The sequence below is a fragment of the Anguilla rostrata genome, chromosome 8 (genome assembly GCF_018555375.3).
Source record: "Anguilla rostrata isolate EN2019 chromosome 8, ASM1855537v3, whole genome shotgun sequence".
Lineage (NCBI taxonomy): Eukaryota > Metazoa > Chordata > Actinopteri > Anguilliformes > Anguillidae > Anguilla > Anguilla rostrata.
The window spans coordinates 33,196,486-33,221,389 of record NC_057940.1 but is presented as its reverse complement, the minus strand read 5'-3'; the positions used below and the strand labels follow the sequence as shown (position 1 = coordinate 33,221,389).

The 24,904-nt window shown below is 46.6% G+C and overlaps 1 protein-coding gene across 3 annotated transcripts in view; it reads left to right on the top strand.

Annotated features, from left to right (window-relative positions):
• trioa (trio Rho guanine nucleotide exchange factor a) overlaps positions 1-24,904 on the top strand; it is a 125,039-nt gene that overhangs the window by 16,797 nt on the left and 83,338 nt on the right. For all 3 annotated transcript variants that reach the window (XM_064347777.1, XM_064347779.1, XM_064347780.1), the window contains exon 2: positions 5,672-5,725. In XM_064347777.1, the coding sequence (XP_064203847.1) occupies positions 5,672-5,725 (54 nt within the window). The remainder of the gene's footprint in view (positions 1-5,671; positions 5,726-24,904) is intronic.

Here is a 24,904-nt window from a genome sequence, read left to right as displayed (position 1 = left end):
CGTGCATACATTATCATTCTCGTTTCCCCCATAGATTGCACCCGTCAGAGCCTCAGTCTTGATTCTTGGCGCCTAACTTTCTGGCCAGAGAGGGGCTACGTGGCTGTGTTTCAAAAACTCAGAGTTCAGTATCAAGATTCATTTACTTTTCTCTATGTTGTAATTTGCTTTTTATCATGGTTCCTGAGAGCTCATATTGTGCCAAGTCCTTAAATAGCACAGCTGTATGCAAACAGTACTGTTGGGTGTTTGACGTTGGGGTTTTTTGGGTTCATTGATTCTGTGCATGAGGGGGATGAGTGAATGAAGTGAGCTTAGTGAAAATGTAAGAAATTTGTTCGATTTGTGAGAGAATAAAATTTGTTCTTTAGAAGTTAGTCAACATTCAGGATGGAATTTCCGTCATACAGTTTTTTAATAAAACTTAAAAAAAACATTGTCTAATTCAAATTTTTGTTGTATTAGAAATCTTTGAAGTCATAAAGATGTTTTCAAATACTAGGGAACCTTTTGCCCCTTTTCCACCAAGGCATTTCGAGGGCTGGTTCGGAGCCGGTGCCTAATCGCGAACCAGTTCTTCGCATTTCGACAGCAAAAGAACCGGCTCTCGGCCAGGAAAGCTGGTACCAAAGCGGCACCAACACTTGGCTGGTCTAGAACCAAGAACCGCTTATGTCAGGGGCTGGTGGCGGGATTATCATGACCAACCAAGACCAACTAAAACTTTGTGACCGCCAGGTAGGGTGAGAGCACCTATTATCGACCACCTTCATTCGACAGACAGGAAAACGTAAACTGATTTGCAACTATATATGAAATAGGCGAAATATGGGTAACAACCTGTACCTAGTTATGTAGGAAAAAATGTCCTTGTTATCCTCCAGTGGTTATATTTTTAGTAATTTCGTGATTTTTTTCTGTGCCGGCAAATAAGTCAGAGGTGGTCCAGCGCTAGCTTTTGGTTGCTAAGGGGACGAGTATCGACCACCCCATATAAATGAATGGAACTTGACATAAATTTGCTAGCATACTGTATAAGTGTCCTGTCTTGCATATTTGAGGTTAATATGAAAGAGGGTGGTCTAGGAATGAGAGAGAGAGGGTGTCTAGGAATCCGTACATATTCACTGTAACCCAAGTCGCAGGACCCAAAATAGCCGCTAGGACAGCAGTTTAAATTATGAAGCAACATCTGCGCCATTGGATTTAATGGGTCGCGATGAGAGAATTCCGAGCATGTTGCTTGTCTTAAAGTTGATATAGTAAATAAAGCTGTAATAATATAACTAAATGTATATGTATTAAGTTGGTTTTTTACATTTAGACAGTTTATTATCTGTATTTTACAGGACATACATTTTAATAGGTAACGATATTGCTTGGAAAGCGAAGACGTATACAGTGACGTAATGACGTGGCTCTCTAGCCCGTGGAGAAGCAAACCGGTTCTTAGAAGGTTCGCAAGTTGAACCAACTGCGAACCGGCACTAGCACCAGCCCAGAACCAGAACTAGGTTTTTGCGTTGGTGGAAAAGGGGTATGAGATGATGCTGTGTTTACCTCAAGAGCTAATCTGGTCTTCCATCATCAGTGAGCGCTTTCACATAGTAGCAGTAGCATTCGGCTGGCTGTTAGCATTCAGAATGTGACTGCCGAGGCTAGTGAAAAGTGAAATGAAACCATTTCCACTCTTCGTCTTTCTCCTAAGTGATACATCAGAAAATGATTGGCTGAAAATCCAATGCTGTGTGAAAGTGTCCTTGCCTACTGAGAATATACAGAGCAAAGCCTTAATATTAAGCTCACATTCGTACACTGAACACAAGCTGACCAGGTGAATCTAAAAGCAGCCAGTGTTTCTGATCATCTATCATAAATGGGAGAGTGCCTTCTACCTATGCACATTAATCACTAAGTACCCTACCAGAAAATAGGAGGGCCAGGATTATGAAAAGGACAGTAGAAGTTTAACATGGCCGAATATTCAATGGGATTTTCACAGACATCTTATTGGATACAGTTTTGGCTCATGTTTCCCTGCTGGAAGTGAGTTGTCCCAGCAGACAAATGAAATGCCCTGTGTCCAGATCAGCGGTTTAAGTCTCGAACAGCTATAAAATATGTCGAAACTCACAGCCAGGCTAGCCTCAGCCTTTATACAGCTGAAGGATTGGCCTTCCTCCTTGACTAGGGACAAGAGCCAAACTGATCTTTCCATTTAAAGCTAAACTGATCTTTCTTTCGATCGAAATGATGAATGTGAAATAAGCCGAGGTACTGTAAGGCTAAAACCTGGAGTAAGAGTGCATGAGCTGTTGAAGTGAAATACTAAAATGCACATGCCTGTTAGTCATGAAGAGCAATCAAATTCAGGAATAAGATCAGTTTAAAGGTGAGTTCTCTACCTTCTTTTCTTGTAACCTGATTCATTTTCAGTAATTTAAGAGAGAGGGTTTCTCAGAAACCTGGAGTACTGAACTGTGAAATGAAAACATATTGCAGAGGCTCTTGAAACTGTTTGAGAACACTGCTTTTCTTTTCATCGCACTTTCGAGGGGAATTATCCAAGTGATCAGTAGGTTACTTCTGAGGCTATGGTCCATTTGGTCCTGAGAGCGTGATTCATCTGTCATCAGTATCAATGCAAACTTTTACGGTCAGGGAGTGTGTGAAACTGAATCACCAGTCCAGTCGTGAAGAGCTGTCTTGTTTTAATTTCTCGAATGTTGTTAAAAAGGGGGGGGGGGGTGTCTTTATTCCAGAGAAAGCTGCCTGTCTCTGCCAGACGAGCGTTGAATCACTCTTGCACATGACCAGCGTTGTCTGGTTCGGAGCAGTAGGATGTTTTCAGCCTGTGCCGATGGGCTGTTGGTTGTAGTGGGGGGGGAGGCAGGGGGACTTGGGGGAGGGCGATTTCTTCATTTCCTGCGTTGAGACTTGACTCAGGCTTTGTCATTCAGCACAAAGGGGGAGGTGACATCACGTCATTGGAAGGTCATTTGAACCTACAATTATTCATGTGCCGTTTGTCGTGGTAAAGCATGTTTTTTTCCCGAGCCGCTGAAGGAAGCGGGGAGAGATGTGCGCACGGCGGACGCGCTGTGTTCTGCAGCGGGATTAGCTGACTTCGGATTCCGTCTGGAGATTTCTGTCGGAAGCGTGGCTTTCTTTCGACCTGGATTTGAAATCGGCTTCTGCTGCAGTGTAAGCCTCGTTTTCCTGACGGCTCTTTCTTTTCTCTGTGTGCTTCTAAGGCTAAAGCAGTAGTGCTCTGTAGAAGCGTCCGGTATCATGTTCGGAGTAGGCTCATTTGAACCTGATACCAACAATCTGGGATTGATTACCTGGGACTGGTGTTGAAGAAAATACTCTTTATGCTTTTGATGATTTTCTGTATTAGGAAAATTTGAATGTTCGGGTCTGTTATGCTTCTTTTTTTTTAGTTGTAGTCGTGCTGTTTTAAATCTCAGTGCTTCATGGAGCGGACAGCTGTGACAGAGCATGTAAACAGGAGATGCTGTCTGTAATGTCAATAACACAAGAGAGGAGGCCTGTGAATTTAGTCACTCTATTTAACATTACAAATTACCATACCCACATTGACGTTTTTGTAATTTTATCCCATTTGATAGGGACATTTTTTTTTAAAGGAATGTAAAAAGCTCTGTTTGCTCTGTTTGAACGCCACAACATTTAATTTAAATGGATGTTTATTGGAAAACAAGGAAGAAAAACAAATCAAGAAATTGACTGCATCCCAAAATAGCAACGGTTTCTGTATAGGCTACACATGTTTCTGTTTTGCTTCCTGTTAGCTAGAGCTCCATGTTAGAGTTTGGCTGGGTTTGAGCTGTGTTTGAGAAACAATTTACTATTCTCTCATGATGGAACTATCCTAAAAATGAAGAGGCTTTTTTTGTAATGCTTCATTATGCAGTAATGGTGTACATTTAAATCGGAAGCATATTTTATCACCAATATGTTTTGTCTCTGAATTGCGCAAAAGAAATGTGGTCTTACAGAAATTGAGATTTTTTTCGTCCCCCCCCCGTGGTTGTGTGCCTGCGTTCGCTCTCTCAGGACGTCGTGCCTTTGTCAGCTCCTCGTGTCTCTGTGGAGCGTCTCAGCCGCTGGTTACTCCCGTGCCAATCGCAGCCTGCCTCTCCGGTCCCCGCGGGGGCGGCGGCGGCGGCGGCGGCGGTGTCTTCTGGTCATGTGACGAGCAATCGGGGCGGCGCCGCTCTTTTTTGCGTCCGATTCGTGGGCCTCTTACCACGAAACTCCTCCCAGTCGGTATCCCCCGCCCCCCCCAACCCCACTTCAGGGATTGAGACGGCTTTGTGCCGGCTTCCTAGTGTTGCCCCCACCTCACGCAATGGCCTCGGCCTGGCCCCCTTTGAAGCGCCGTCCCGCAGCAACATTTAGACCACACCTGCAGCGCGTGGGGTCTGCCCTCCACCCCTGAGCCTTAGGATGCACTCACTAAGAACGCACGGCAAGCTTTCTCCTGTGACACCCCTAGGAGTTACGTGAAATGTTATTTTCTTCCTTCCCTAAGGTTGTCTGGTTTTACGCATTCTACTTCCCTCTAAATGGCAGTATGGCTCTCATCAGGAGAGCCTGCTTCAGCTCAGAATGTATTTTTAAAAAAGAGCATCTTGTTTCTGTTTTCCTTAATGTGGCTTGTATTGAATAAGCATGTGATTCTTCATGTTTTAGAGTCCTGTTTACAGATGTCCTGTGGCTCTAGATGTTTATCCTCTCCAGGTCTCTGTTGCTGTACACAGCTGTGAAGTCTTTTGTTTTTTTGGGGAGGGGGAGGGGTCTGAGGGTGTATTGAGGGGCAGTGCTCAAACTTTGGGGCACTGTGTCCACATGTTTTAAAGCCTTTATCCATAGGGGCCCTTCTGAGATCCTGCCAAGCTGTATTTCTTTCTCCCCTTTTCAGCTTTTCATAAAGAATAATATTTCTGTGTAAGCTCTGGCTGTAGGGAAGGTTGCATGTTAATTCCACACTTGTGTGCTCATGCACACACACTCGCACGCACACGCACATTCATGCTCACATGGCAACAAAGCCCTTTAAAAAAGATTGATTAGCCTATATAGTTTAGAATGGTGTACTTATTACAGCCCAGAATACAGATTGTGGAGCTATTGGATGACTATTGATGAGCAGTTGCATTGACTCAAATCCTTTGACAATCCAATTCAAATGAAGGCAGTGCATGCTGATATCATATTATGAGCAGTCTTACGTTTTGAAATGTCCCTCGTGTCTTGGGTGGGTATATCTGATGCAGCCTCTGAAGCACAGCTACATTTGTTACCCTTTATTGAGCAGTAACTTGCATATTCTGTGTTTGTGTTAAGTACTACCCTACACATTTCTGTTGGTTTGTTCATATGCCATTATTGTTCGTTAACATTAAGAAATGAATCCTCCGACCTGCTTGGCTATGGGAAGTTCAGTTCTGTACCCGGCTGCTTGTTTGCTCTTTAGTTTCCAAAAGACTAAAGACCTAGAATTGCTCCATTGAACTATTCCATCTGGGAGAGGGACGCAGTGCTCACTAACGTTCTTGGACGTGGGCTATATGAAATCCGCTAAAGAGGTAGCTAATCGTGTCCATGTCTGATTACCTATTTTTTTCTCTTTATTGTTTTGTAGATTGTTCTCTTCCAAAATGTGAACAGAAAGTTGATGTACCCAGCCAGTTAGGAGGTAAGTCTCTGCTTCGTGACATGCGTTTGTTTTCTTTTATTTTTGGTAAGTGATTTTTCACAAATTGAAAGGTGGGTGAATTCTCTGTCCTACCACTGTTTTCACTTGGTATTCTATGGAGATACAAGGAGGAGGTCTTAGTGGAAAGACAAGTTTGCAAGGTTTTTGTGCTGTGAAACCATTCTCAGGTTGCCGCTCTCTCAACAACATGGCTCCACAATAATAGCATTATGAACAGTTTGCAGCGGTGTCACCAGGATGTGAGAACCTCTTGTGCTTCCTGTGAGAGCTTTCCTCAGCATTGCTCTAGGGTGGTAAGGAGAAGACGCGTAATAGCCGTGTGGTTATTTGGCCAAATCCCCAACTCAAGTCCTGCTGAATTTCACAAAGCAGAGACGTTAATAGACCAATTTTGGAGTGTACTCACGTCATGCTCACATCAGGACAGTTGTGCACAAATTTTGGTGGCAGACAACAGGAAAACAGTTAAGGAGATAATTACCTATGCCACTGAAACGCCAAAAAAACATCTTGTTGTGCTGTTGGTTGCTGAAGGGAAGTAGCAAAAAAACAGGGCCTTCATTTTTATTGAATATGCTTGTCGAGTTCCTCATTTGAAGCTAAGTGCAGACATTTGAGGCTGCAAGCCAAGACTTGCAAGATTGGAATGATGGTATCATTTGTCGTTCTCGTCTGTGCATTTCCCATGTCATATCAGGTAGTATGTTCTGTAGTGCTTGACACCCGCAAAGCCAGAAATGCAGGAATTAGATGATAACTCAGCACCTACCACAAAGTTAGCATTAGCAGGCTAAGTTATAATGGGAAACACCATTGACCGATGTTGGAAACCTTAGCGCATAGGCAGGAGTAGTTCATGACAAGTTTATGACATCATTCACTTTATAAGGCAAGCATAGAATTAATAAACTAACATATGGTACTATGGTATACGTATGAACAGTCTTCTGAGAAATGCCATGCATATCACGTTGCCACTTCCCAGCATGAACAAGCAAAAACTGAGCTAAGTCTAAACTTGGCTGTAGCCAAGTTAACTGTTACCTGCCAAGGTAGCTGTCTCAGTATAATGTCGTGGGCGAGGATCTCTTACAGGACGCCATCAATGCATCCTTATTAGTGCAATACAGTTTGTCTTGTGCCAACAAACTTTGCCAAGTTGTCCCAAAAATAATTTGACATGGTGTCCTGAGGATCCATAATATTGTCTTCTATGAGTTAGCAGCATCAATGTTTTCTAGCACCAAAATACTTCATAAATGAATACATTTTCCCAATGGTGTGATCAAAGACCTGGAGGAGCCTTCTGGCTGGTGTACGCTCTCTGTGATTGAATTAATGTAGCAGCTCCTACCCTATGGCCGTGGTGTGATCCAGTCATGGTCATCATGGTCATCACAATGTGACCGGGCAGTAGTATCTATAGATCATCCACAAAAGCAGAACACATTTGCTAAGATTCCCATAACATGGTATGGATCCCATATAACAAATCATAGGCTTCACAATGCTTTTGGGGAGAATTTGGTGGGGGTCTTTTCTAGACACCAGCAGATCAGTAATGATCCTTTACTCATTTCAGAGGGGCTCCCATTGGAGATATTGATATGCAAATGTGTGTTTTGATAAATGAGTGTCACACACATTATTGTGGTGCAGATGAGGTAGTGAGTGATATTCCTAATGAGAAGTCCAAGGTTAATGTCTACTCCAATGATGTAAAGAGTCTACAACTGCTGAGTCTGCAATTGCCCATCAAAAACCGCCTGTACAGGCTGGAGGCGAGACACAAAGAAACATCAGAAAATGTTACTTATATTATTTACCAGTTAGACGCTTCTGCTACCCCTGCGGGTTTCCAGAAGCTTTTCTCAGTGTTTGATTGGCTATCAGTCATAAAATGGAATGCGTGTTGGGAGTACACTCGCAATTACGCTGATTAGTTTGTCATGACGTTCTTACGGGACCCAAAAAAGAACAGCCCGTTGTCGACTCTGCGTGTAGAATTTGGAAACACCTGCACCGTTTTCGTACCATAGCTGGTCCACAGAGGGGGGAACCTTGCGGTTGCCTCTCCTCAGTTCAAATCCAGTTTAAAGGTTGAGCGAAGGTGAGGCTGTAATCAAATATTGTATTATGATTGTTGCCCGAAGGAAGTCATTTTGGATTAACCTGTACACTGACTATTCAAAAGGCCTTTGTTCAGTTTCGTTATTATCCAGTGCATTCCTGTTTTTTTAGCCTGGTATATTTTTTAACTGTTTCAGACTGGTTATATATTTGCTATAGGCCCATTATGGCCGACCGGTTAATGCAGTCAGACTGCTGACAGAAATGAAAATGTTAAACGGTCTGGCGTTTCTGTGGTGAAATGCTAGCTGTAGCTAGCACTGGCAGTTCCCTCGAGCCGATCGCTCTGAAAGGTTGGCCAAGGATAGAAATTTCGAATTTCATAAAAGAACAAAGGCCTCAGCTCAGCGGCACAATGCACGGTGGTTTTTTCCCCGTCAACCTCGGTCCGCGGGCTTCATCTTGACGTCTTTACTCTAGGCGAGCGCTGTCAAGGCTCGCTGACTGACGTTGCTCGGCGATTTACGCGTCTGGGTTCCAGATCTTCAGTGCAGATTTAAACAGATTTTCTCTGGGGTTTGCTGAGGTCAGTTGAGTCCCCCATAGGGATAGGATGGAATTAAAGTTAAGCAGTCAATCTGAAAAAAGAAGAAAAATGAAACCGTTTGATGCTTTTTTTTTGTTAGTCGCAGCGGTATGACCTGATTGATACACAGCATCATCATATAGAGGCCAGTTAACATTTCAATGCACAATATTAATGTAGATTCTTTTGGCTCAGATTTGTGTATTGGCTGTTTCTTGGTTTACATTCACCATTGATCATTAATTTTGCTTCATGTGAAAAGTAGCACTAGCAATTGAAGTAATTGCGTTTTGAATAATGCATCACAGCAGCCGTATGAACATCTTAATTTCGGTTAAAATGATTTATTTTGGTATGCTATACCATTAAAACATTTGTTCGTCTAAATAACCAAGAACAATGTTCAAATATAGTTTGTCTTGCTTTAATTTAAACCAAACATGACTTTTCTCTGTTACAATAACAATAGTAACATTTTACGTTTTCAGAATGCCAGTTCGCAAATATGGCCGCTTTGGAATGAGAAATTTTCTAATTGAGGCTAGCTTTGCTGGCCTCATTGCTGGTTTCTTGCAGGGGTTTATTTATGTGATCAAGCATGGCTGTGCTGCAAGTTTGTATTTAGCCTCAACATTCTTTTTGTTTTCCTCGTAAAAGTGCATATGAAATGACCTCTGTCTGTGGGCGAGATTTCGTATAGATATTTTTGTTGAAGTCTTTCTTATTTGCATACATGAGATGTCCATCCCATAATCCATTGCACCAAGTGAAATTCTTGCATGGCTGCATTTTATGTAAATGGAGAATGGATGTCATCGTGAAATGTAGTAGGCTGCATGAGTTTACTGTGGTCGATGACTCGATGATAGACGTCTGACAATCCAGAGACAAACGGGTGATAGAATTGATTCGATTGCTGTTGAAATCCAGCTTGGCTGTTAAGGGTAGAGAAAACTAGACTGATACTAATAGCCAATAACAAGCAGAGAGAGGCTGCAGTTGAGACACTGCTCATACTAATATGACGTGGCTTGGTTCAGGGGCGCTGGGTTTTATTCAGAGCCAAGGGAAAGGATAAAAGCGCTCGATGTGTAATAATAATTTTGAGAGGGGTGCCTTTTGAATATATGATTTAACCATTATTCTACCAGGTTTGTAGTGGATATTTTTTAAAATTTGATTGCATTTTGAATTCATTTCAGGCTTTCAGGTAAATTGCCTTTCACGGGGGTATTTATGTTTATTATAATCTGAAGCTGCAGAGACTGGCTTCATGGATAAACATGAAGTGGGGCCAGATCGGCTCTGTAGCGTCAGCTCTAATAAGGGAGGCGATGCTTTTCCAACGCAAGCCTTTATTCCCTCAAATCGCCGTTTCCATTTTGAGTGCGTGTCGCCTGTGATCGTGCTTGCCCCGCCGCTGCCGCGCAGTAACGGGAGGATGCGGGAGGCCCCCGGGGAGGAGCGCGAGGGTGGGCTGGAGCCCCCAGACCCCCTCCTCCTGCTCCTCCTCACCTGTCCTCTTTCTGACTCTCATTAAGGGGGGGGGTTGTTTGACAGGCCGCCGTCGACAAAAGAAAAACCCGCTTTTCCCACCCGAACAAACGCTCCGACGCCGCCCGGGGTTGTTCTGGGGGGGCTCCCCTATCCGTCTGAGGAGGTGTCATTAATATCCCGCCAAAAAAAGACATCAGAAGGAGAGAACGGGAAATTCTGCCCGTCTCTGCCTCCGCTCTCCCACTAGGCTTCAAAAGGCCAGCTCCCGGCAGCTGCTGTTTACATTTTTGGGTCGATGCAGGTAATGTTTTTTTTGTTAACTTTTTTTGGGGCTTGACTTTGCGTTTGCTGCACGCCGCTGCCTGGCTCGTTTTTAAAGGAAATTCTAAATGGCGTTGCTGGTGAGAATGACGATAATGTGATGCGTGTTATTAGACAAGTTATTGGCGAGTGGTGTGAAGGGATTTTTCAGCCCTGGAAATGGGATAGGCTTTTGCTGTAGGCCAGTGGGGGAGGTTTGGGCAAGGGGGTGGGGGGGCTGGAGTCAGGTGACTGCTGCTTTGTGTTACCATGGTGCCCACCTGTCTCATTGATCATTGGCTGATGATTCACCACAGAGCTGATAAGGTTGCACTGTGCTGTGAATGCTGCTGTCACTCTTCGCTCTGCCTCTTAAGTGCTTCCAGGAAACACGCAGAGGCCTTTGCCAAAAGTCCGTTTTGAAATTTCTGTAGGAAACCGTGCCTCTCAGGGTGTACCCGTGAGCCGGACAATGGTGTTGAGGTCACGCTTTTAAATGATTCTGCCGTTCTGAGCACAGAAACCCAGGTGGATCTCGCTTCTGTTTTTGGGCTGGCGTTGTTTTCAGAAACACTTCCGTATTTTCATAATGAACTGTGGCGTTGTTTTCAGCTGTCACAGTGCATGTGGGTGGATGGGTAGGTGGGTGGGTGTGGGGGGTGGGGTGTGTGTGTCATGACCTGACAGACAAGTCTCTTAATGGAGCTTCGTAACACAAAGACAGCGCAGACACAGACACATTTTAACATGACAACAAAAGGAAAACGAAGGAAAGAACACACACAGACTGAGTGAGTGAGGGAAGGACAGGGAGAGAGAGAGAGGTGGATTTGGCCTAGTAACTACAGGAAAAATACACGGGGGGTGGGTGGCCCACAGTTGGGTCTTCTATAAATAGGCCAGTCCCCATGATCCACTCATTCCCGACCCCCTCCAGGAGCGTCCCCTGCTCTAATAAAACAGGAGATAAGGGAGGTGGTCCCAAATGCTATCAGCCAGTCACAGGAGCTTGCTGTCCAAACAAGATAGCCGTCCATCGGCGAGCGCCGCGGCCTTGGCCGTGGAACAAAGGGCTGTGGGTCACAGCAGACCGCTCGCCTGGGTACCCCCCGAGACGCACGACTCTGCAGGCGGCCCGTAGGAACGCGGCGGGGGCGTGGGGGGGGGGGGCAGATGAACTTCGCCCCGCAGACACACGCGGAACGAGGCAAGGCGTCTGCAGCACCCAGACCTCTGCCCCCCCGATTCCCACGGAACCGTCGGCGCCGGACGTTTTCTCTGGCAGGCTTTCTGTCTGAAGGGGTCCTGCCGCTCAGCCCAGCTAGCACCATCCCAGGCTTATTACAGGGCTGCTCAGTGGCAGGGACGGTCCATTGCTGAAGCGTTACATGAATGTTGGGGGAACATTATCCTCGCTTGTTGGAAGCGTTTACGGGTGTGATGCAGCTCCTCCTGTAAGAGAGAGACCCAGAAATCCCGGTTATGGCAGAGTGGGAGTGGCTTCTGCCGCCTGTACCGTCGGTGCTGATTGGCAGCGCTGTCCCGGCTGCGCGGAGGAGCCTTTTATGGCACGCGGCCGTTCGTCCGCGCGGTTTGAAAGTGTTGTCGTTCGAGCGCGGCGCTGCGTCTCTCCAGCCCGGCGATAAACGCGGTTCGTTTCCTCCTCCGATTTTGAACAGCAACTGCCGTCCAGCGCAGCGCGGGGCAGACTAACGGCGACTCTGGAATTTGAAACACGGTAACGGCCAGACTGCCCGAGCGTGTTTTCTTTTAAACGTTAAGGGAAGTGGGTTTTTTTTTTTTTTTCAAACTTGCTTTCTCATTTACTGTAAACCTGATGCACCCAATAAGCTCCCCCCCCACGCACTCCACGGGTTGGTGTGGGCGTCACAACAGCTCCAGCTCTCGCCATTGCTTATAAATGACTTCCAGGTCTGCTGTGAATTAAGACACATGGGCACAATTAAGAGAGAGACCGCTCACTGCGTCACCAGGAGAGGGGGGAGAGGGAGACAGAGAGAGATGGGATGGTTGCTGGGCGATCGGCAGCTGGTTGAGCTTCTGTAAACAAGCATCAAAAAGGTAATTTTATTCTTTTCCAACATTTTCCCTGTTCAAAGATTTAGTCGAAATTTGACTTGTTTTTTCAGTGTATTTAATCTGGCTATGTAAAATAACAGCAATAACTTTTGTGCTATGTAACCTATAACCTGTGAAATTAATTTCTCCTAGGACAGTATAAGGTGCAGTAATGTATTTTTATTGTGGAAATGCAGTTGAGTTTAATTTTGTTTCTCAGGGCTCCTTGCTACAGTTGCAGGTTTATTTGGGGCAGTGATTTAATCACACTGACTAACGAAACGCCAGTACACAGGCTGCACCAGCAGTGGATAAAATGCCCATTTGTATATTGTTATTCATCTATGTGTGTTAAGAAACTAAGGTTTGACTCTAACATCATAAGAAGCTATCAGGAAATAGGACACGCATACACGCTCTCTCTCTCACACACACACACACACACACACACACAGGCACAGACGCAAAGTACATTTTAACTGGCAAGATATTTATCTTTTTCTTTATAGTCTAACCCACAAATATTTTTATGTAGGAAACACAAATGCAAAATACTACGGCAACCTTCAGATTGCATAGACTACGAATGCCATGATCTGCCGCTTAGGCCTGCAGTGTAAACATAGTGCCTCTAAACAGAAAATGAAACTGTACTGGTTCCAGTGGCTCTGCCGTACAACGTCCTATTGGTTTTATAGGCTTGTATGTTGATTTTGAGGCCCATTCACTATTAGCATCCCTGCTGCTACTAGCAGCTACTCTGTGGTCTCTTGCTCTGCCGGCTAATCTAAACAACAAAATGACTAAATTATTAATAACCCAACGAAGGCTGTGACTGTAAAGCAGAGGAGAAAACGACTGCATGTCCAGAGATGGGAGGTAATCTGTCCCGGGGGACGTTTCTTTTAGGAGGTGGGGGATCGTTGTGGTCACGCGCCCTCCCACCGAATGCTTACCCGAGGCCTAAATCTGATCCCTCCACCCCCGCCCCAACGGCATTTGGGTTCTTTCCATTCTCCGTCTCTCTTCTCGCTGGGACTTAGGAGGAATAAATTCTGCAATTTCCCCTTTAATATTTCCTCTTTGATCCTACACTAAACCCGTAATCTCAGAGATCGACCCTAACCCTAACCCACAGACCGATATGCGGCAGTGCGTAAGCTTCTCGTGCTAGGCTAGCAGTTTAGAATGTTTTAGAGTGCACAGTATAATGTTGAACTACCTTTCTGAAGTGGGGTTTTTGGCGCTTGACTGAATTGAACGTGGAACCGAGCCCAGCGTAGATGTGGGGTTGAGTATGGCTGTGCTGTGCACGGGTCCGGCTTAAGTTTGGAACATTGATCATTCATTATGTCTGGATGTGTGGTGCTTTTTATTATCTGCGGTCAAGAACCGCACCCGTATGGCGGTTACGCTCATCTGTAAATCGCATGACGCTTCTTCAAGAACTTAATTTAAGAGCTGTCTGTGGAGGGCGCTAATCATGTATTTTGTAATTAATTTCCTTAAGCAAGGCAACTTACAATGCAAATCTTTCACTTCTCACGTGTTCTATAGCCTAGTAATATTGTAGGGGTATTACTGAAGCGATTTATGGAAAAATCAGGTTGCACGTGGGCACAGGGCTATTATTTGGTAATAAGATTCTTTTATGGCTGCTACAGTTTTAATTGACATCAAACTTGGTCATTTGTGGATGTGAATGAATCAAACGGGCCCTAGTTCCGCATGTCAGAGCCCATCACTGAACGAGGCATAAAAATGACCTTTAAGGTTTGGACCTGAGTGAAATGGCATCTTTCTCTTAATGGCTCAGGCAGGAAAAATAATAAAAGCCATGGAAGCTTTTCCAAGGACAGCATGTCCATAGGCTCCATGTCCTCCATTTTCCATTTCTCATTGATTCTCGTGTGCAGCAGAGCGTATTGATTTCTGTGGCCTGGGAGTATGTTCCTGAATGCCCGGCAAGCGACTCATTGACTGGATTCAGGAACATGTGCTACGATGATTCGCTCTCTCTGACTCACAGGCCTGGTGTAACTGACCTTCTCATTAATGTAAATTTAGCAAATGCGCTCGGTTAGTCAAGTGCCTGGCTGTAATTTTCACTTCTGTAGTGCCGATTTCTGTTAATTTATGCCGTATAAGTCAGAGCTCTGAAGTTCTTCAGAAGTTTTCTAGAAACAGCGTGACTCATAAGTGTGGTGAAAGTGTCTCATTGTGAATACAGAGAATCCCGCTGACAGACTGGTGATGAGATCTGGGAGATTCAAGATTCAGTGCCGATGATAAGACTGCTTGGCATCGCTTTCTAAAAGGAATGTGGTGCATCTTAAGCATTTTGCCTGGTTGGTTTGCTTGGGAGAAATCTGAATGGCTAATCTGCAGATGGGTGACAAATTAAAGGAAAAACCAACATTAAGTTTCTTAGTAAGGTGTTGTGTCACCACGATCGCTAGGACAGCTTCAGTTGCACCTTGATAGATCTACACATCTCTGGAAGTCTACTGGAGTGATGGAACACCATTCTTACAAAAGATATTCCCTCATTTGGTGTTTTGATGATGGTGGTTGAGTGCACTGTCTAACACGTCGGTCCAAAATCTCCCATAGCTGTTCAGTTGGGTAGAGATCTGGTGAGTGCAAAGGCCATAGCATATGATTCACATCATTTCCATACTCAGTGACCATTCAGTGACCCCTCGTGCCCTGTGGATGGGGCATTGTCATCCTGGAAGAGACCACTCCCATAGGATAGAAATGTTTCATCATAGGATGAAGGTGATCACTCAGAATAACTTTTTATCGATTTGCAATGACCCTTCCCTCTCAGGGGACAAGTGGACCCAAACCATTCCCGGAAAATGCCCTCCACAACATAACCGAGCCACCGGATCCCCTCACTGTAGGGGTCATGCATTCAGGCCTGTATTGTTCTCTTTGTGTACGCCACTCATCTGACCATATCATTTTTTCCCCCACATCTTCTGTAGACCAGCGCCTACGGTTTTTGCACCACTAAACTCTCAAATGTGCATCGGTCTTTGTAATGAGGGGTCTATGCACTGCAACCGTACTATAATATCTCTCTCTATGTAGTTGTCGACAAACTGTTCTTGCTGACAGTCTGATCACATCCTGCATTGCCATTCTCAGTCACCTGAGGACGAGTTTCTCTTCTGTTTTTCCTTACATAGTGCACTAATGCACGAGCAGCACGGTCATCAAATGGGCGCTTTCGACCATAAATTCTGACCCTATTTACTGATGTCTTTCCCATAGATCTAAATCCAAATGTCACTTTAGTCACCGTTCCTATTGAAACACTAGCCAGTTCAGCAGTCTTTGTGACTGAAGCTCCTGCGATCCATGCTCCAATAATGAACCATCTTTCAAAGTCACTTAGATCTTTTCCTCTTGCAGTCTTGATCCAAAATTGAGGTCAACCGGGCCTTCTCAGCGTTTTTATGCATGCCACAGAGCGTGATAAGATGTTAATTAATTGTATCATGCTTACACCTGTCTAGAAGTAGGCCTATCTCATTTGTTACATTTCTCCGCTCATTTATTCAGGGTTTTCCTTTAATTTGTCACCCATCTGTATTACTCATGGCACAAGCTTCTGATAAAAGCTCTTATCAGCTCTTTTTGCTCTGTCTCTTGCTTTGCTAAAAGCATCTTTGTGACAGTTCTCTGTAAAAAGCGCTATACAAATAAAATTTGAATAAAAGATCATTGTTGGTTTTCAGTTAGTGATGTCTCCTAGTAACATTCTCTCATTACCATTTCCTTTAATCGGGTGGTTTACGTTTTCAAATCACGCTGTCAGGCGGCTCTGCAATGTTAGCATTCACGTCCACTACCAGCATTACTCATTTTCCATGACTTGTTGTCTCTCCTTATTTTCAGTTCTCTCTCACTTTATAAAAATACAGTTAAACAATCAAAAGTGGGGAATTATGCAATTCTATGTGGTGTAAAGATCTCAAGAGAAATTGCTAGGAACCATTTACAATAAGGAAGCTGGTTTTCCGTTTCTGTATCTTTGCTTGCAATAGTGAGGCTGAGAGAGATTTACATGAAGAGCCTGGTTTGAGTTGTTATTCATTTTCAGTTTCCTGTGGTATTCTTGGTCGTTTTTGCCTGTTAATGAGCTGCAATTTGAACCGAGTGCTGTGATTCAGCTGTTTTTATTTAGTCTGAGTGATTTCACACAGTGTACGCCAGTCAAAGCTGGGCTAGTTAGCGGTTACCCCAGTGTGCTGGGGGAAACTCTGGTACCGGCACATATTGAGGGTACCTTTGATTTGAATCCAGGCGTTTAGACATTTTATTTTGCTGCATTCTTTTCCCGCCGCATCTGTCCTGAGTGTGCGAAGGCTTATCGTGCAGATGCTTTTGAAACGCCGCTGTAGGGTTATTCCTGTCGATGTAGATTGGCCATTTTTATTTCTCCATGGGTCTCCAGCCTCGTCCTCTATGCCCACGGTATATGAAGTCATTGGCATGCTAGTCCACTTTGTGAAAATTAGAGCAATATTTCTGCCGTGCCGGCATACTCGGCCCGACTTCCGGCAGCTCTGGCCTGGCCCCAAAATGGGAGCAGGCATAGCTTTGGGCTACTCAGTTCTGGTCCTCTAGCGCCTCCGTGTCTGCAGGTTTCTGTTCTTTTCGGCCCCCGCCCCTCCCAGCCCTCTCAGAGCCACCTGACTCAAATAGTCATCACAACGATTGAACCAGTTTTAGCGTCTGTCCCCTGCTGTGGGCGGGTACTTCTGAGAGGGCGACAGATGGGCCACCTGTCGGCTCGCGGCCCACCCTGGCAGCGGATCGTGTCCGCCGCGGGTTGAGCCGCGGTTAGCGGCGCGCGGCGCCTCGTCTGATGAGGAAGAGGGCTGTGAAGAGCGAACATGGGCTCTGCAGGAACCCGCACTCAACAACATCTGATCTGAGTCGCCCGAACGAAATCGGGAGGCCTTTTTCCTGAACAATTAAATAAATAAAAAAACATGTAGGCTAATTTCCAAAAAGCCTCCCCACCGCTGCTTGTCTAATTTACCTGGTTAATTAACAGCTCTGAACATGTGGAGCTAGGCCCTGCATTCTGGGGGGGAGGGAACATTACGAAAGTGGAGGCGGTGCTGGTTAGCTCAGAAAGCAATGCAGATGTGAGAAACCTTTCTGAATCTAACCCTTTCTGGTTGAGTGCAAGCAGCCTGCCAGCGAGGCCAGGTAGTTTTTCGGCATGTCAAGCTTGGCCCTCTTCGGCCCTGGTGCCGGCGCAAGCTAGCCACAACCACAAGAAGGGCATTGTGAGTGCCACAGCCGGCATCCGCTGCCCCTGCACAGCCAATGAGGAAGTGTTTCTCTGGCACCCCGGCCAACCACAAGCCCCATCGGTGGGGAGGGGAGGGAAGTCTGTGAAGGTTCCTGTCAGTGCCGCAGAGGCTGTTTTGTTGCCGTAATGGGAACGTTGGCCGTGACCGAGCACATTGTCTGCTAAATAATTACTCGTAACAACCTGGAGCGGGCCGCGACGAGCGAAACCGAAGAGGAACGCAGTTCGTCTCTCAACGATGGCAGCTTTATGGCGACAGGCGCTCCGTCACTGTCAAGAGCAGGACGGCAGTCAACAACGTCTTCATTCATCACAGAATTTACTGTCACCTGCCTCCGGTCGCTCCATTTATTCATGGATCCAATACTCTGCTGCGCAAGGGCCTTGATCAACAAGGCCATGTGCACCAATGCCTGACCCTTCAGAATGTGTGATGTTCCGGGGAATTTGGGTTGTGGCCCTTTAAAAAAAGACAGGCCTTGGATTTATGGGCTCTTGCGTCTTTTCCCCTGGGTATGGTGTTGGATATTGGCTTCTGAGGGCTTTCATGAAGGTATTCTCTACTTAAATTCACTATTAAAAAATTCTCGGTAGTTTCCAGATCTTTCAAAGCCACTGAAGAACACGCATTGTGTTAGCCGGTCTTGTGGACTGACTTAGTGTTGGGATGGGAGGAATGCAACCAGGTGGACTTCAGTAACCCTGTCTGAAAATCTGTTTTTGCTGGGTCAGGGATGGATGGGGCCTCGGTGCACTGAATTCCTCCTAATGAAGGATAAACCCGGTGCTTTTCGGCCCTCCAGGACCAGGGTTCAAAAAGCCCTTTTTTAGGCCTGCATCCCTCTGGGGGCTGTCTGGTGAAAGAGAGGAGGTAATGATGGAAAGCCAGGTGGCGAAATAAGATGGCACTTCTAAAAGTAGATTTTTGATAAGCGCAGTTCATAGATTGTGCAGACTGCTTCTATAAAAGGACATGAGTGTTAATGGAATTTACACTTCTAAGGGCAGTCATTAGCCGTGACGCAAACTTGCAGACTGTTCTTTTCACTTCCTTGTGGCTCTGTTGGAAGACTTTGCGGTGCAGAGAGAGAGAGAGGGAGCATGATTCACTTCTGGGAATTCTGACAGGTCCTTTCTGCTGGTGCCGGGCATCTTGAAATGAGCCTGTAATTTGGTGAGAATAGCAGCTCCGACAGAAGAAAAGGTTTGGGTGAGATGAGCGGTGGATGGGCATTATTGCTGCACAGGTGCAGGGGATTTCCTGTGGAGCGTGTTCCAGCAAAGGGGCCCTCTCAGTGGGACAGGGGCAAGTCGGGGGTCGGGGGGGGGGAGGAGGCCAGCCGGCCTCTGAATCGCCCTCCGCTCGACTGGCTGTCGGATTCCTGCTTGATAGACGAGCGACCCCGGCCTTAATCGTTTTCCTCCACGCCGACCTGCCCGTTTTGTGGGCTTCCTGGCAAGCCTGAGCCTCGTTACCTTAAACGCGTGTTAATGAGGAACGCGCGGCGGAGCGTCGCACGCGTGGCTTTAAGGTGGTTCCAGTTTAAATAGATCCGATAAAAGGGTAGTCGGAACGCAAAGGCGGGACTTCTCAACCCGCCATGCGTTGAGGGCGCTTTTAGAGCGAGATCTCGCAGCCGCCCCGGACGCTGTTTTCGTGCGGACCAGCCATGCGTGTCCTCCACTCGATTGCCTCGCGCCTACGCCTCTGGACGGGCGCGGGGAGGGCTTCCTCGAAAGCATTGATCCGTACGTGATTCATGAGACTTAGTCCTGCCCACCTCCCATTGGGCCAGCCCAAGGCCGGAAGGAGGGCGCGGGCCGCCCAGCGGTGGGATTGGGCGACTGTAAGAGAGAGAGGGAGCAGACAGCGGTGGGATTGGGCGACTGTAAGAGAGGGAGCGGACAGCGGGTTCAGTCACAGAGCCGTCAGAGCAGGAGCTCGGAGACCGACTGTGACGGCTGGAGGCGGGAGGGGGTGGCGGGAGGAGAAGACGTCTCTGCCCTGCTCAGTGGAGCGAGGTACGCTTCTTCTAGTTTCTCCCCCTTTTTTTCTGTTCATTGGGACCGCTACAAAGAAAATGCCAAATTAGTGGCTTTCTGTGGTCCATGCGTGGATGTTTTGGTTTTCCTGCCCATTTTGGACACTATTCGTTGCAATGGGAGGAGGATGCATGTGTTTACATGGCCACCCAAACAATCTTTTAATGTGTTGTGTGTAGTAATTTTGTCAGAGTAAAAATAATTTAATTTTTGATTTCATGTATGGTTATGAGAATAATCAATGTAATGGTAGTAAAGTAATATCAGAATAGATATAAGAATTTATTAGAATAAATATTCCTGACTATGTCAAATGGGGTTACTTGGAACTTGGAAGTTTAACTAGTGTCATGGTTCAGAGAAGTGCTCACTCTTGTTTTTCTCATTAAGTGACCCATGCATGGGCTATGAGCTGAAAATGGGCACACTATGTTATTTGTCCAGTGTTCTTTTTCCCCCAAACTGCAGCTTGTGCGGGATGCTTTCATGTTGTTAGCTCAGTTTGCAAGATTTAGATACTATGTTGATTTAAAAACTTTAGCCTAATACAAACCAATATTACAGGGGCTCCCCGATTGGTCTTAAATAGACATTTTTTGTGTGCTTGGTTATCTGGAGTCTTTTTTACCTTCATTGAGAAAAAATACAGAATAAAATTGAATAGCCATTTGTTAAGAGAGGCCAAAATACAATGGAAACCTTTCATTATTGGATCTTGGTAACAGACTAATGTTTGTTATGGTGCTGGTAAGATGTCTCCATTTTGTCTTGTAGCCCCTAAATAGTTTTTGGAACGGTTTACATTCCGCTTGCATTAGAGGTGCGTCACCCTGCTTTGAGTAGATTTGATGTCAGTGGCACTCGTAACTCCTGGAGATGGAATCCGGCTGGTGTTTGCTCCATTGGTGACCTGTCCTGGATTTTTGGAAAAGGAAGTAATTGCAACAGTTTTGCTTGGATGCTCTCCAGGACCTGGTCTGTGACAAGACGGTTTCCTGAAGGATGCAAAGATGTTGCAAACTAACCGGACCAAATCCGACTTCCCTGGAAGGAATGAACTGTCTCCCAAATGCTGGTTTTCATGGAAGCAAGTTTTGATTTGGGATTAGATTGGGACAAAATTGCCAGAGTGTTTTGTTTGTGTCAGCAGTCCCCAGGTTTAAATGCTGAAGTCTGGTGCGTGATAAAGGGACGCAGGAAATGGTTGTAAGCATGTTGTAAACAGGAGCGCTGCCTAATCCAAAGGGCATTCATAAAACTATCACAAACTCTCAAACCTGTAGTATTGCACCAGAGTAGATGAGACTCGAGTTAATAAAAGGAAAAAGAAAACACATCCTCTTTACTTGCTTATCATTGACAATAACACTTCCTGTTATTAATCATGGGCTTTAATGTTTCACTGTATTTATGCTGAAATATGCATACAGTTATTGAAATTGTTGTTAGATTTAGCCTTTGGGGAAAACCCATTGGCAGGCTTTTCAATAACATATTTTTCGTCTCTCAATGAAGCCAGAGTATTTTAGGGAGTGAACAACATTTGTGAATTGATTGCCAGATTCGGTTGGCCTGAGGAATGTGGTGCTCACCAGCGGTCAGTGAAAAGTAGGCGGAGCCCTGATGACTTTTTGCAAAGTGCTTCTATGGGGTCTGGGGGGCTAGCATAAGGGGAACTGCTGTCCACACCTCCCCTGCCATCTGTCCATGACTGACAACTGCTCATACCTCACCATCAGCTGCCGTCACCCCTCCCTCTCTGTCATACACAGACACACACAGACACACACACACTCACACACACACACACACTCACACACACACACACGCACAGACACACACAGACACACACACACACACACACACACACACACACACTCACACACACACACACACACACACACACACAGTCTCCCTCTTTCTCTCTCACATATGCACAAAAACACACACACGCACAGTCTCCCCTTGCTCACAGCAAGCACCATCTCTTCCTGTCTCTTGCACATGCTCTTTGTCCATACAAGTCATATACTGTGCTGCTCTCTCGCACACACACACACACCCATCCATACATCACAATCCCCCACACACCGCACACACATATTCTTGCTCTTGGTGTCTTTTTTCAATTTTTTTTGTGAACATTCATCGGTCATAAAGGTAACATGTCTAAGCTGCTCAAGATTGAATCAAGGGTTGTCAAAGAGCAGTGTGTGTGCGCGTGTGTGTGTGCGCGCGTGTGTGTGTGTGAGAGAGAGGATGGAATTGTGCTAAGGGAGCTAGTCGCAACAGAAATTCTGCTTGCCTCCCCCACTCTGATCATAATTGTACTCTTTCAGTTCTCCTCTGATTGATTTACTCTGCCTTCCCACTCAACTCTCAACACCCTCCTCCTCCTCACCACACACACACATGCACTAGTACGCGCACGCACACACACACACACACACACACAGTGCACGCATTCACTAGTACACACACACACACACACACACACACACACTAATAGCCACACGCATGCACAGGCACACACAATTAACGAAGGGTGCTGAGTTAGCCAAGCTTGTGTAATTACACTCCAGTTGTAGCCGCGTTTGCCCTGTGGGCCTTGACCCTGTAGTGAAGTGACTGCACTCTCCCCCGCAGCTGTAAACAATGTCAGGGTTCTGCAAGATGAGAACGACGAGAGAGCCACTGACTGCGCGTCTACGCTCCAGGCCAAAAAGTATCATATGATTTCTTAGAAGCAATAGTTTGCCCTGTTTTGAATAGCATTTAAAGCCTAGTCTGTTTTAATTTAACCGTGTTGTGTTTTGGCCACGGTTATGAATAGCAAAAATAAGCGGTGTATTTTTACATCTCAGAAGCCTCCGGACTATTTGGGTCACACTCGCATTAAACCGGAACGCAGAGCGTTAGCAGCGGAACTTTGAAGTTATATTTAATGCAGCCCTTGGTCTGCTGCGCTGGTTTTTCACACAGGACCTGATTTAAGGGTATTCGAAGGGAAGCGTTGTGTGAAGGGGACTTTCTCTGCTTCCTCTGTGTCTGCACAACACACACTGTCTGAACACAGTGTTTACAGAGCACCCGCTCTGCTGTGAATGTAACAAATGCTGGCCTGACCTTTGCCAGGGCCCAGCCAGTGATTTAAACGTTCCTCTCATGACTGTGCTTGCGGTCAGTCCACACAGTACACATGCTGGTTTCGATGCCTCTTTTTGAGGAAGCAGGTGTGCTTTTGTGTGTCCGTACGTTCGCACGTGGCTCAAGAACAGACCGGGCCGAAACGCGAGGCCTCCCGTTTGCCAGGACGGTCCAGCGCATCAGCGCCGCGAAATATCACCATCCTTTTGAGCAGAGGCGCTGTGGCGGAGAGAGGGAAATAAAGAACAAAAGTATCAGCCGCTGAAATCTCCATTGGAGCCTCGCGCCCCGCTGGTGATGTCGTCGAGACAATGAGGCGCAGTCAATGAATACCAGCGACTGTTTATTGACCCGTTATCGCGAAACGTCCAGGGTACCGCTTCCTACCGTCTCCCTTTTTACTCATCACACTCCCTTCAGCACAGCCTCACAGACGACCCATTCTGCCATTCATAATGCCACTGCCCCCTGAAACAGGACCATTGTGCCGTTCAGCTTCAGCGTCTGTGTGGAGCTTTGCTTGGTCTTTTTTTTTGTTGTTGTTCTCTCAAATTGGTTTTGTTGTCGCCTGACAAGTGGAGTAGTAACTTATAGGATGGGATGTCAGAAGCCGATTGAGTGGGAGTGACTGGCTCCTCTGTGGGTCATTGTGTTCGGCCCGGCTGGCTGCGGTCGGCGCGCGCGCTGCGGTCGGCAAACTCCGCCTCCCGCCCCTGTTTCGGGCCAAGTCCTTGTACGATAGGGTGGGGAGTCCGGCGGCCCCGTCCTGGCGCTGACAGAGCCCACAGTGTGATGTCAGAGACGGTCCTGACTTGTTATTGGGTACGTCGAGAGGCCTCGGACAATTCAGTCAAAAGGGCAAGTTAAATCCCCCCCTTCTCGCATGACCAGGGATACAGGGATATAATTAGGTGTTTAAGAGCGGGGCATGAACCGGGTCACCTAGCTGGTGCGGTCTGACCGTTTCCACGGGTGTTCAGGGTGGGGGGGGCAGAGTGAGGGAGCCGGGGGGCGGGTGGTCGGGGGGGCAGAGTGAGGGAGTCGGCAGGCCGATACCAGGCGGGCACAGCTGCTGCCACTGCTTCCTGGCAGCTGTGGGCATCGCCGCCGTCTCCCCTTTTCCCCCCCGATCTCCACCCATCTCTCTAGCACAGAGGGGCGCGTGTGCCAGCCTCGTCCCCCGCCCCCTCAAATATCATCCCCTCATCCTCACTGCCAGACAATAGACAGCCCCCCCACCCCCCCCCCAGGCCCGCTGTCGCTCCTCTATGGTCAGTCTTTCTAAGCTCAGCCCCATAGGTCAGTCCAAGGACTGTGACTCCACACACGGGTCTCTCCCCGCTGCCTGGGACGGTGCGAGTTTCGGTGGGCGCGCTCCGTCGCCGTGGACGCCGCGGCCCTCGCGCTGACTCCTGCGGCTCTCGCCGTTCGTTCGGTTGGGGGAGGCGGTCATGGCGGGGTTGACCGTGCTCTTCCGCTTCCTCTACGTGGGGTTTATGCGTGACCGGCAGGGCCGCCTGACCGAGGAGCGGCACCACCAGAACAGAGGTAACGCTCCGGCCCGCCTGTCCCCGCGATTCCCTAACGCTGTGTTTCAAGTGCCACTTAACATCACGCATTCGCTCATGAATATTCATCTCAGAGAGCTGACTCGCGTTCAGTGTAGATTTGGGGCAGTTTCAGTGGGACAGATTGTCATTTTGTAGAATAACAAGCGTACTATGGCAACAGGAGACCCATTTCGAGCATAGCCCTGTTACTTTTAGACTGATTTCGGCTATTAGTGTGAATTAACTGCAACAATAAACTTGTTGCCCGTGGCGATCTTGAGAACCAGGTTACCTAATGGGAACTGAATATGATAAGTGAGCGCCAGTTGAATTAAATGAAAATGTTCTCTCTGCATTGAAGGTTCAAGGTTAATTTGAAAGCCTGAATGGTACTGGTCGTGATGTACAAATACAAATGTGTTGTTGTATTATGTGACCTGGGTTGCTTAAGCCTTTTCAGTGGTAAACCAATTAACAAACTTTTTGCAACCCATCTGAAATGGGCATTTGTAAGAATTTCGCAGTTAGGCCTCAACATCATTCAAAAT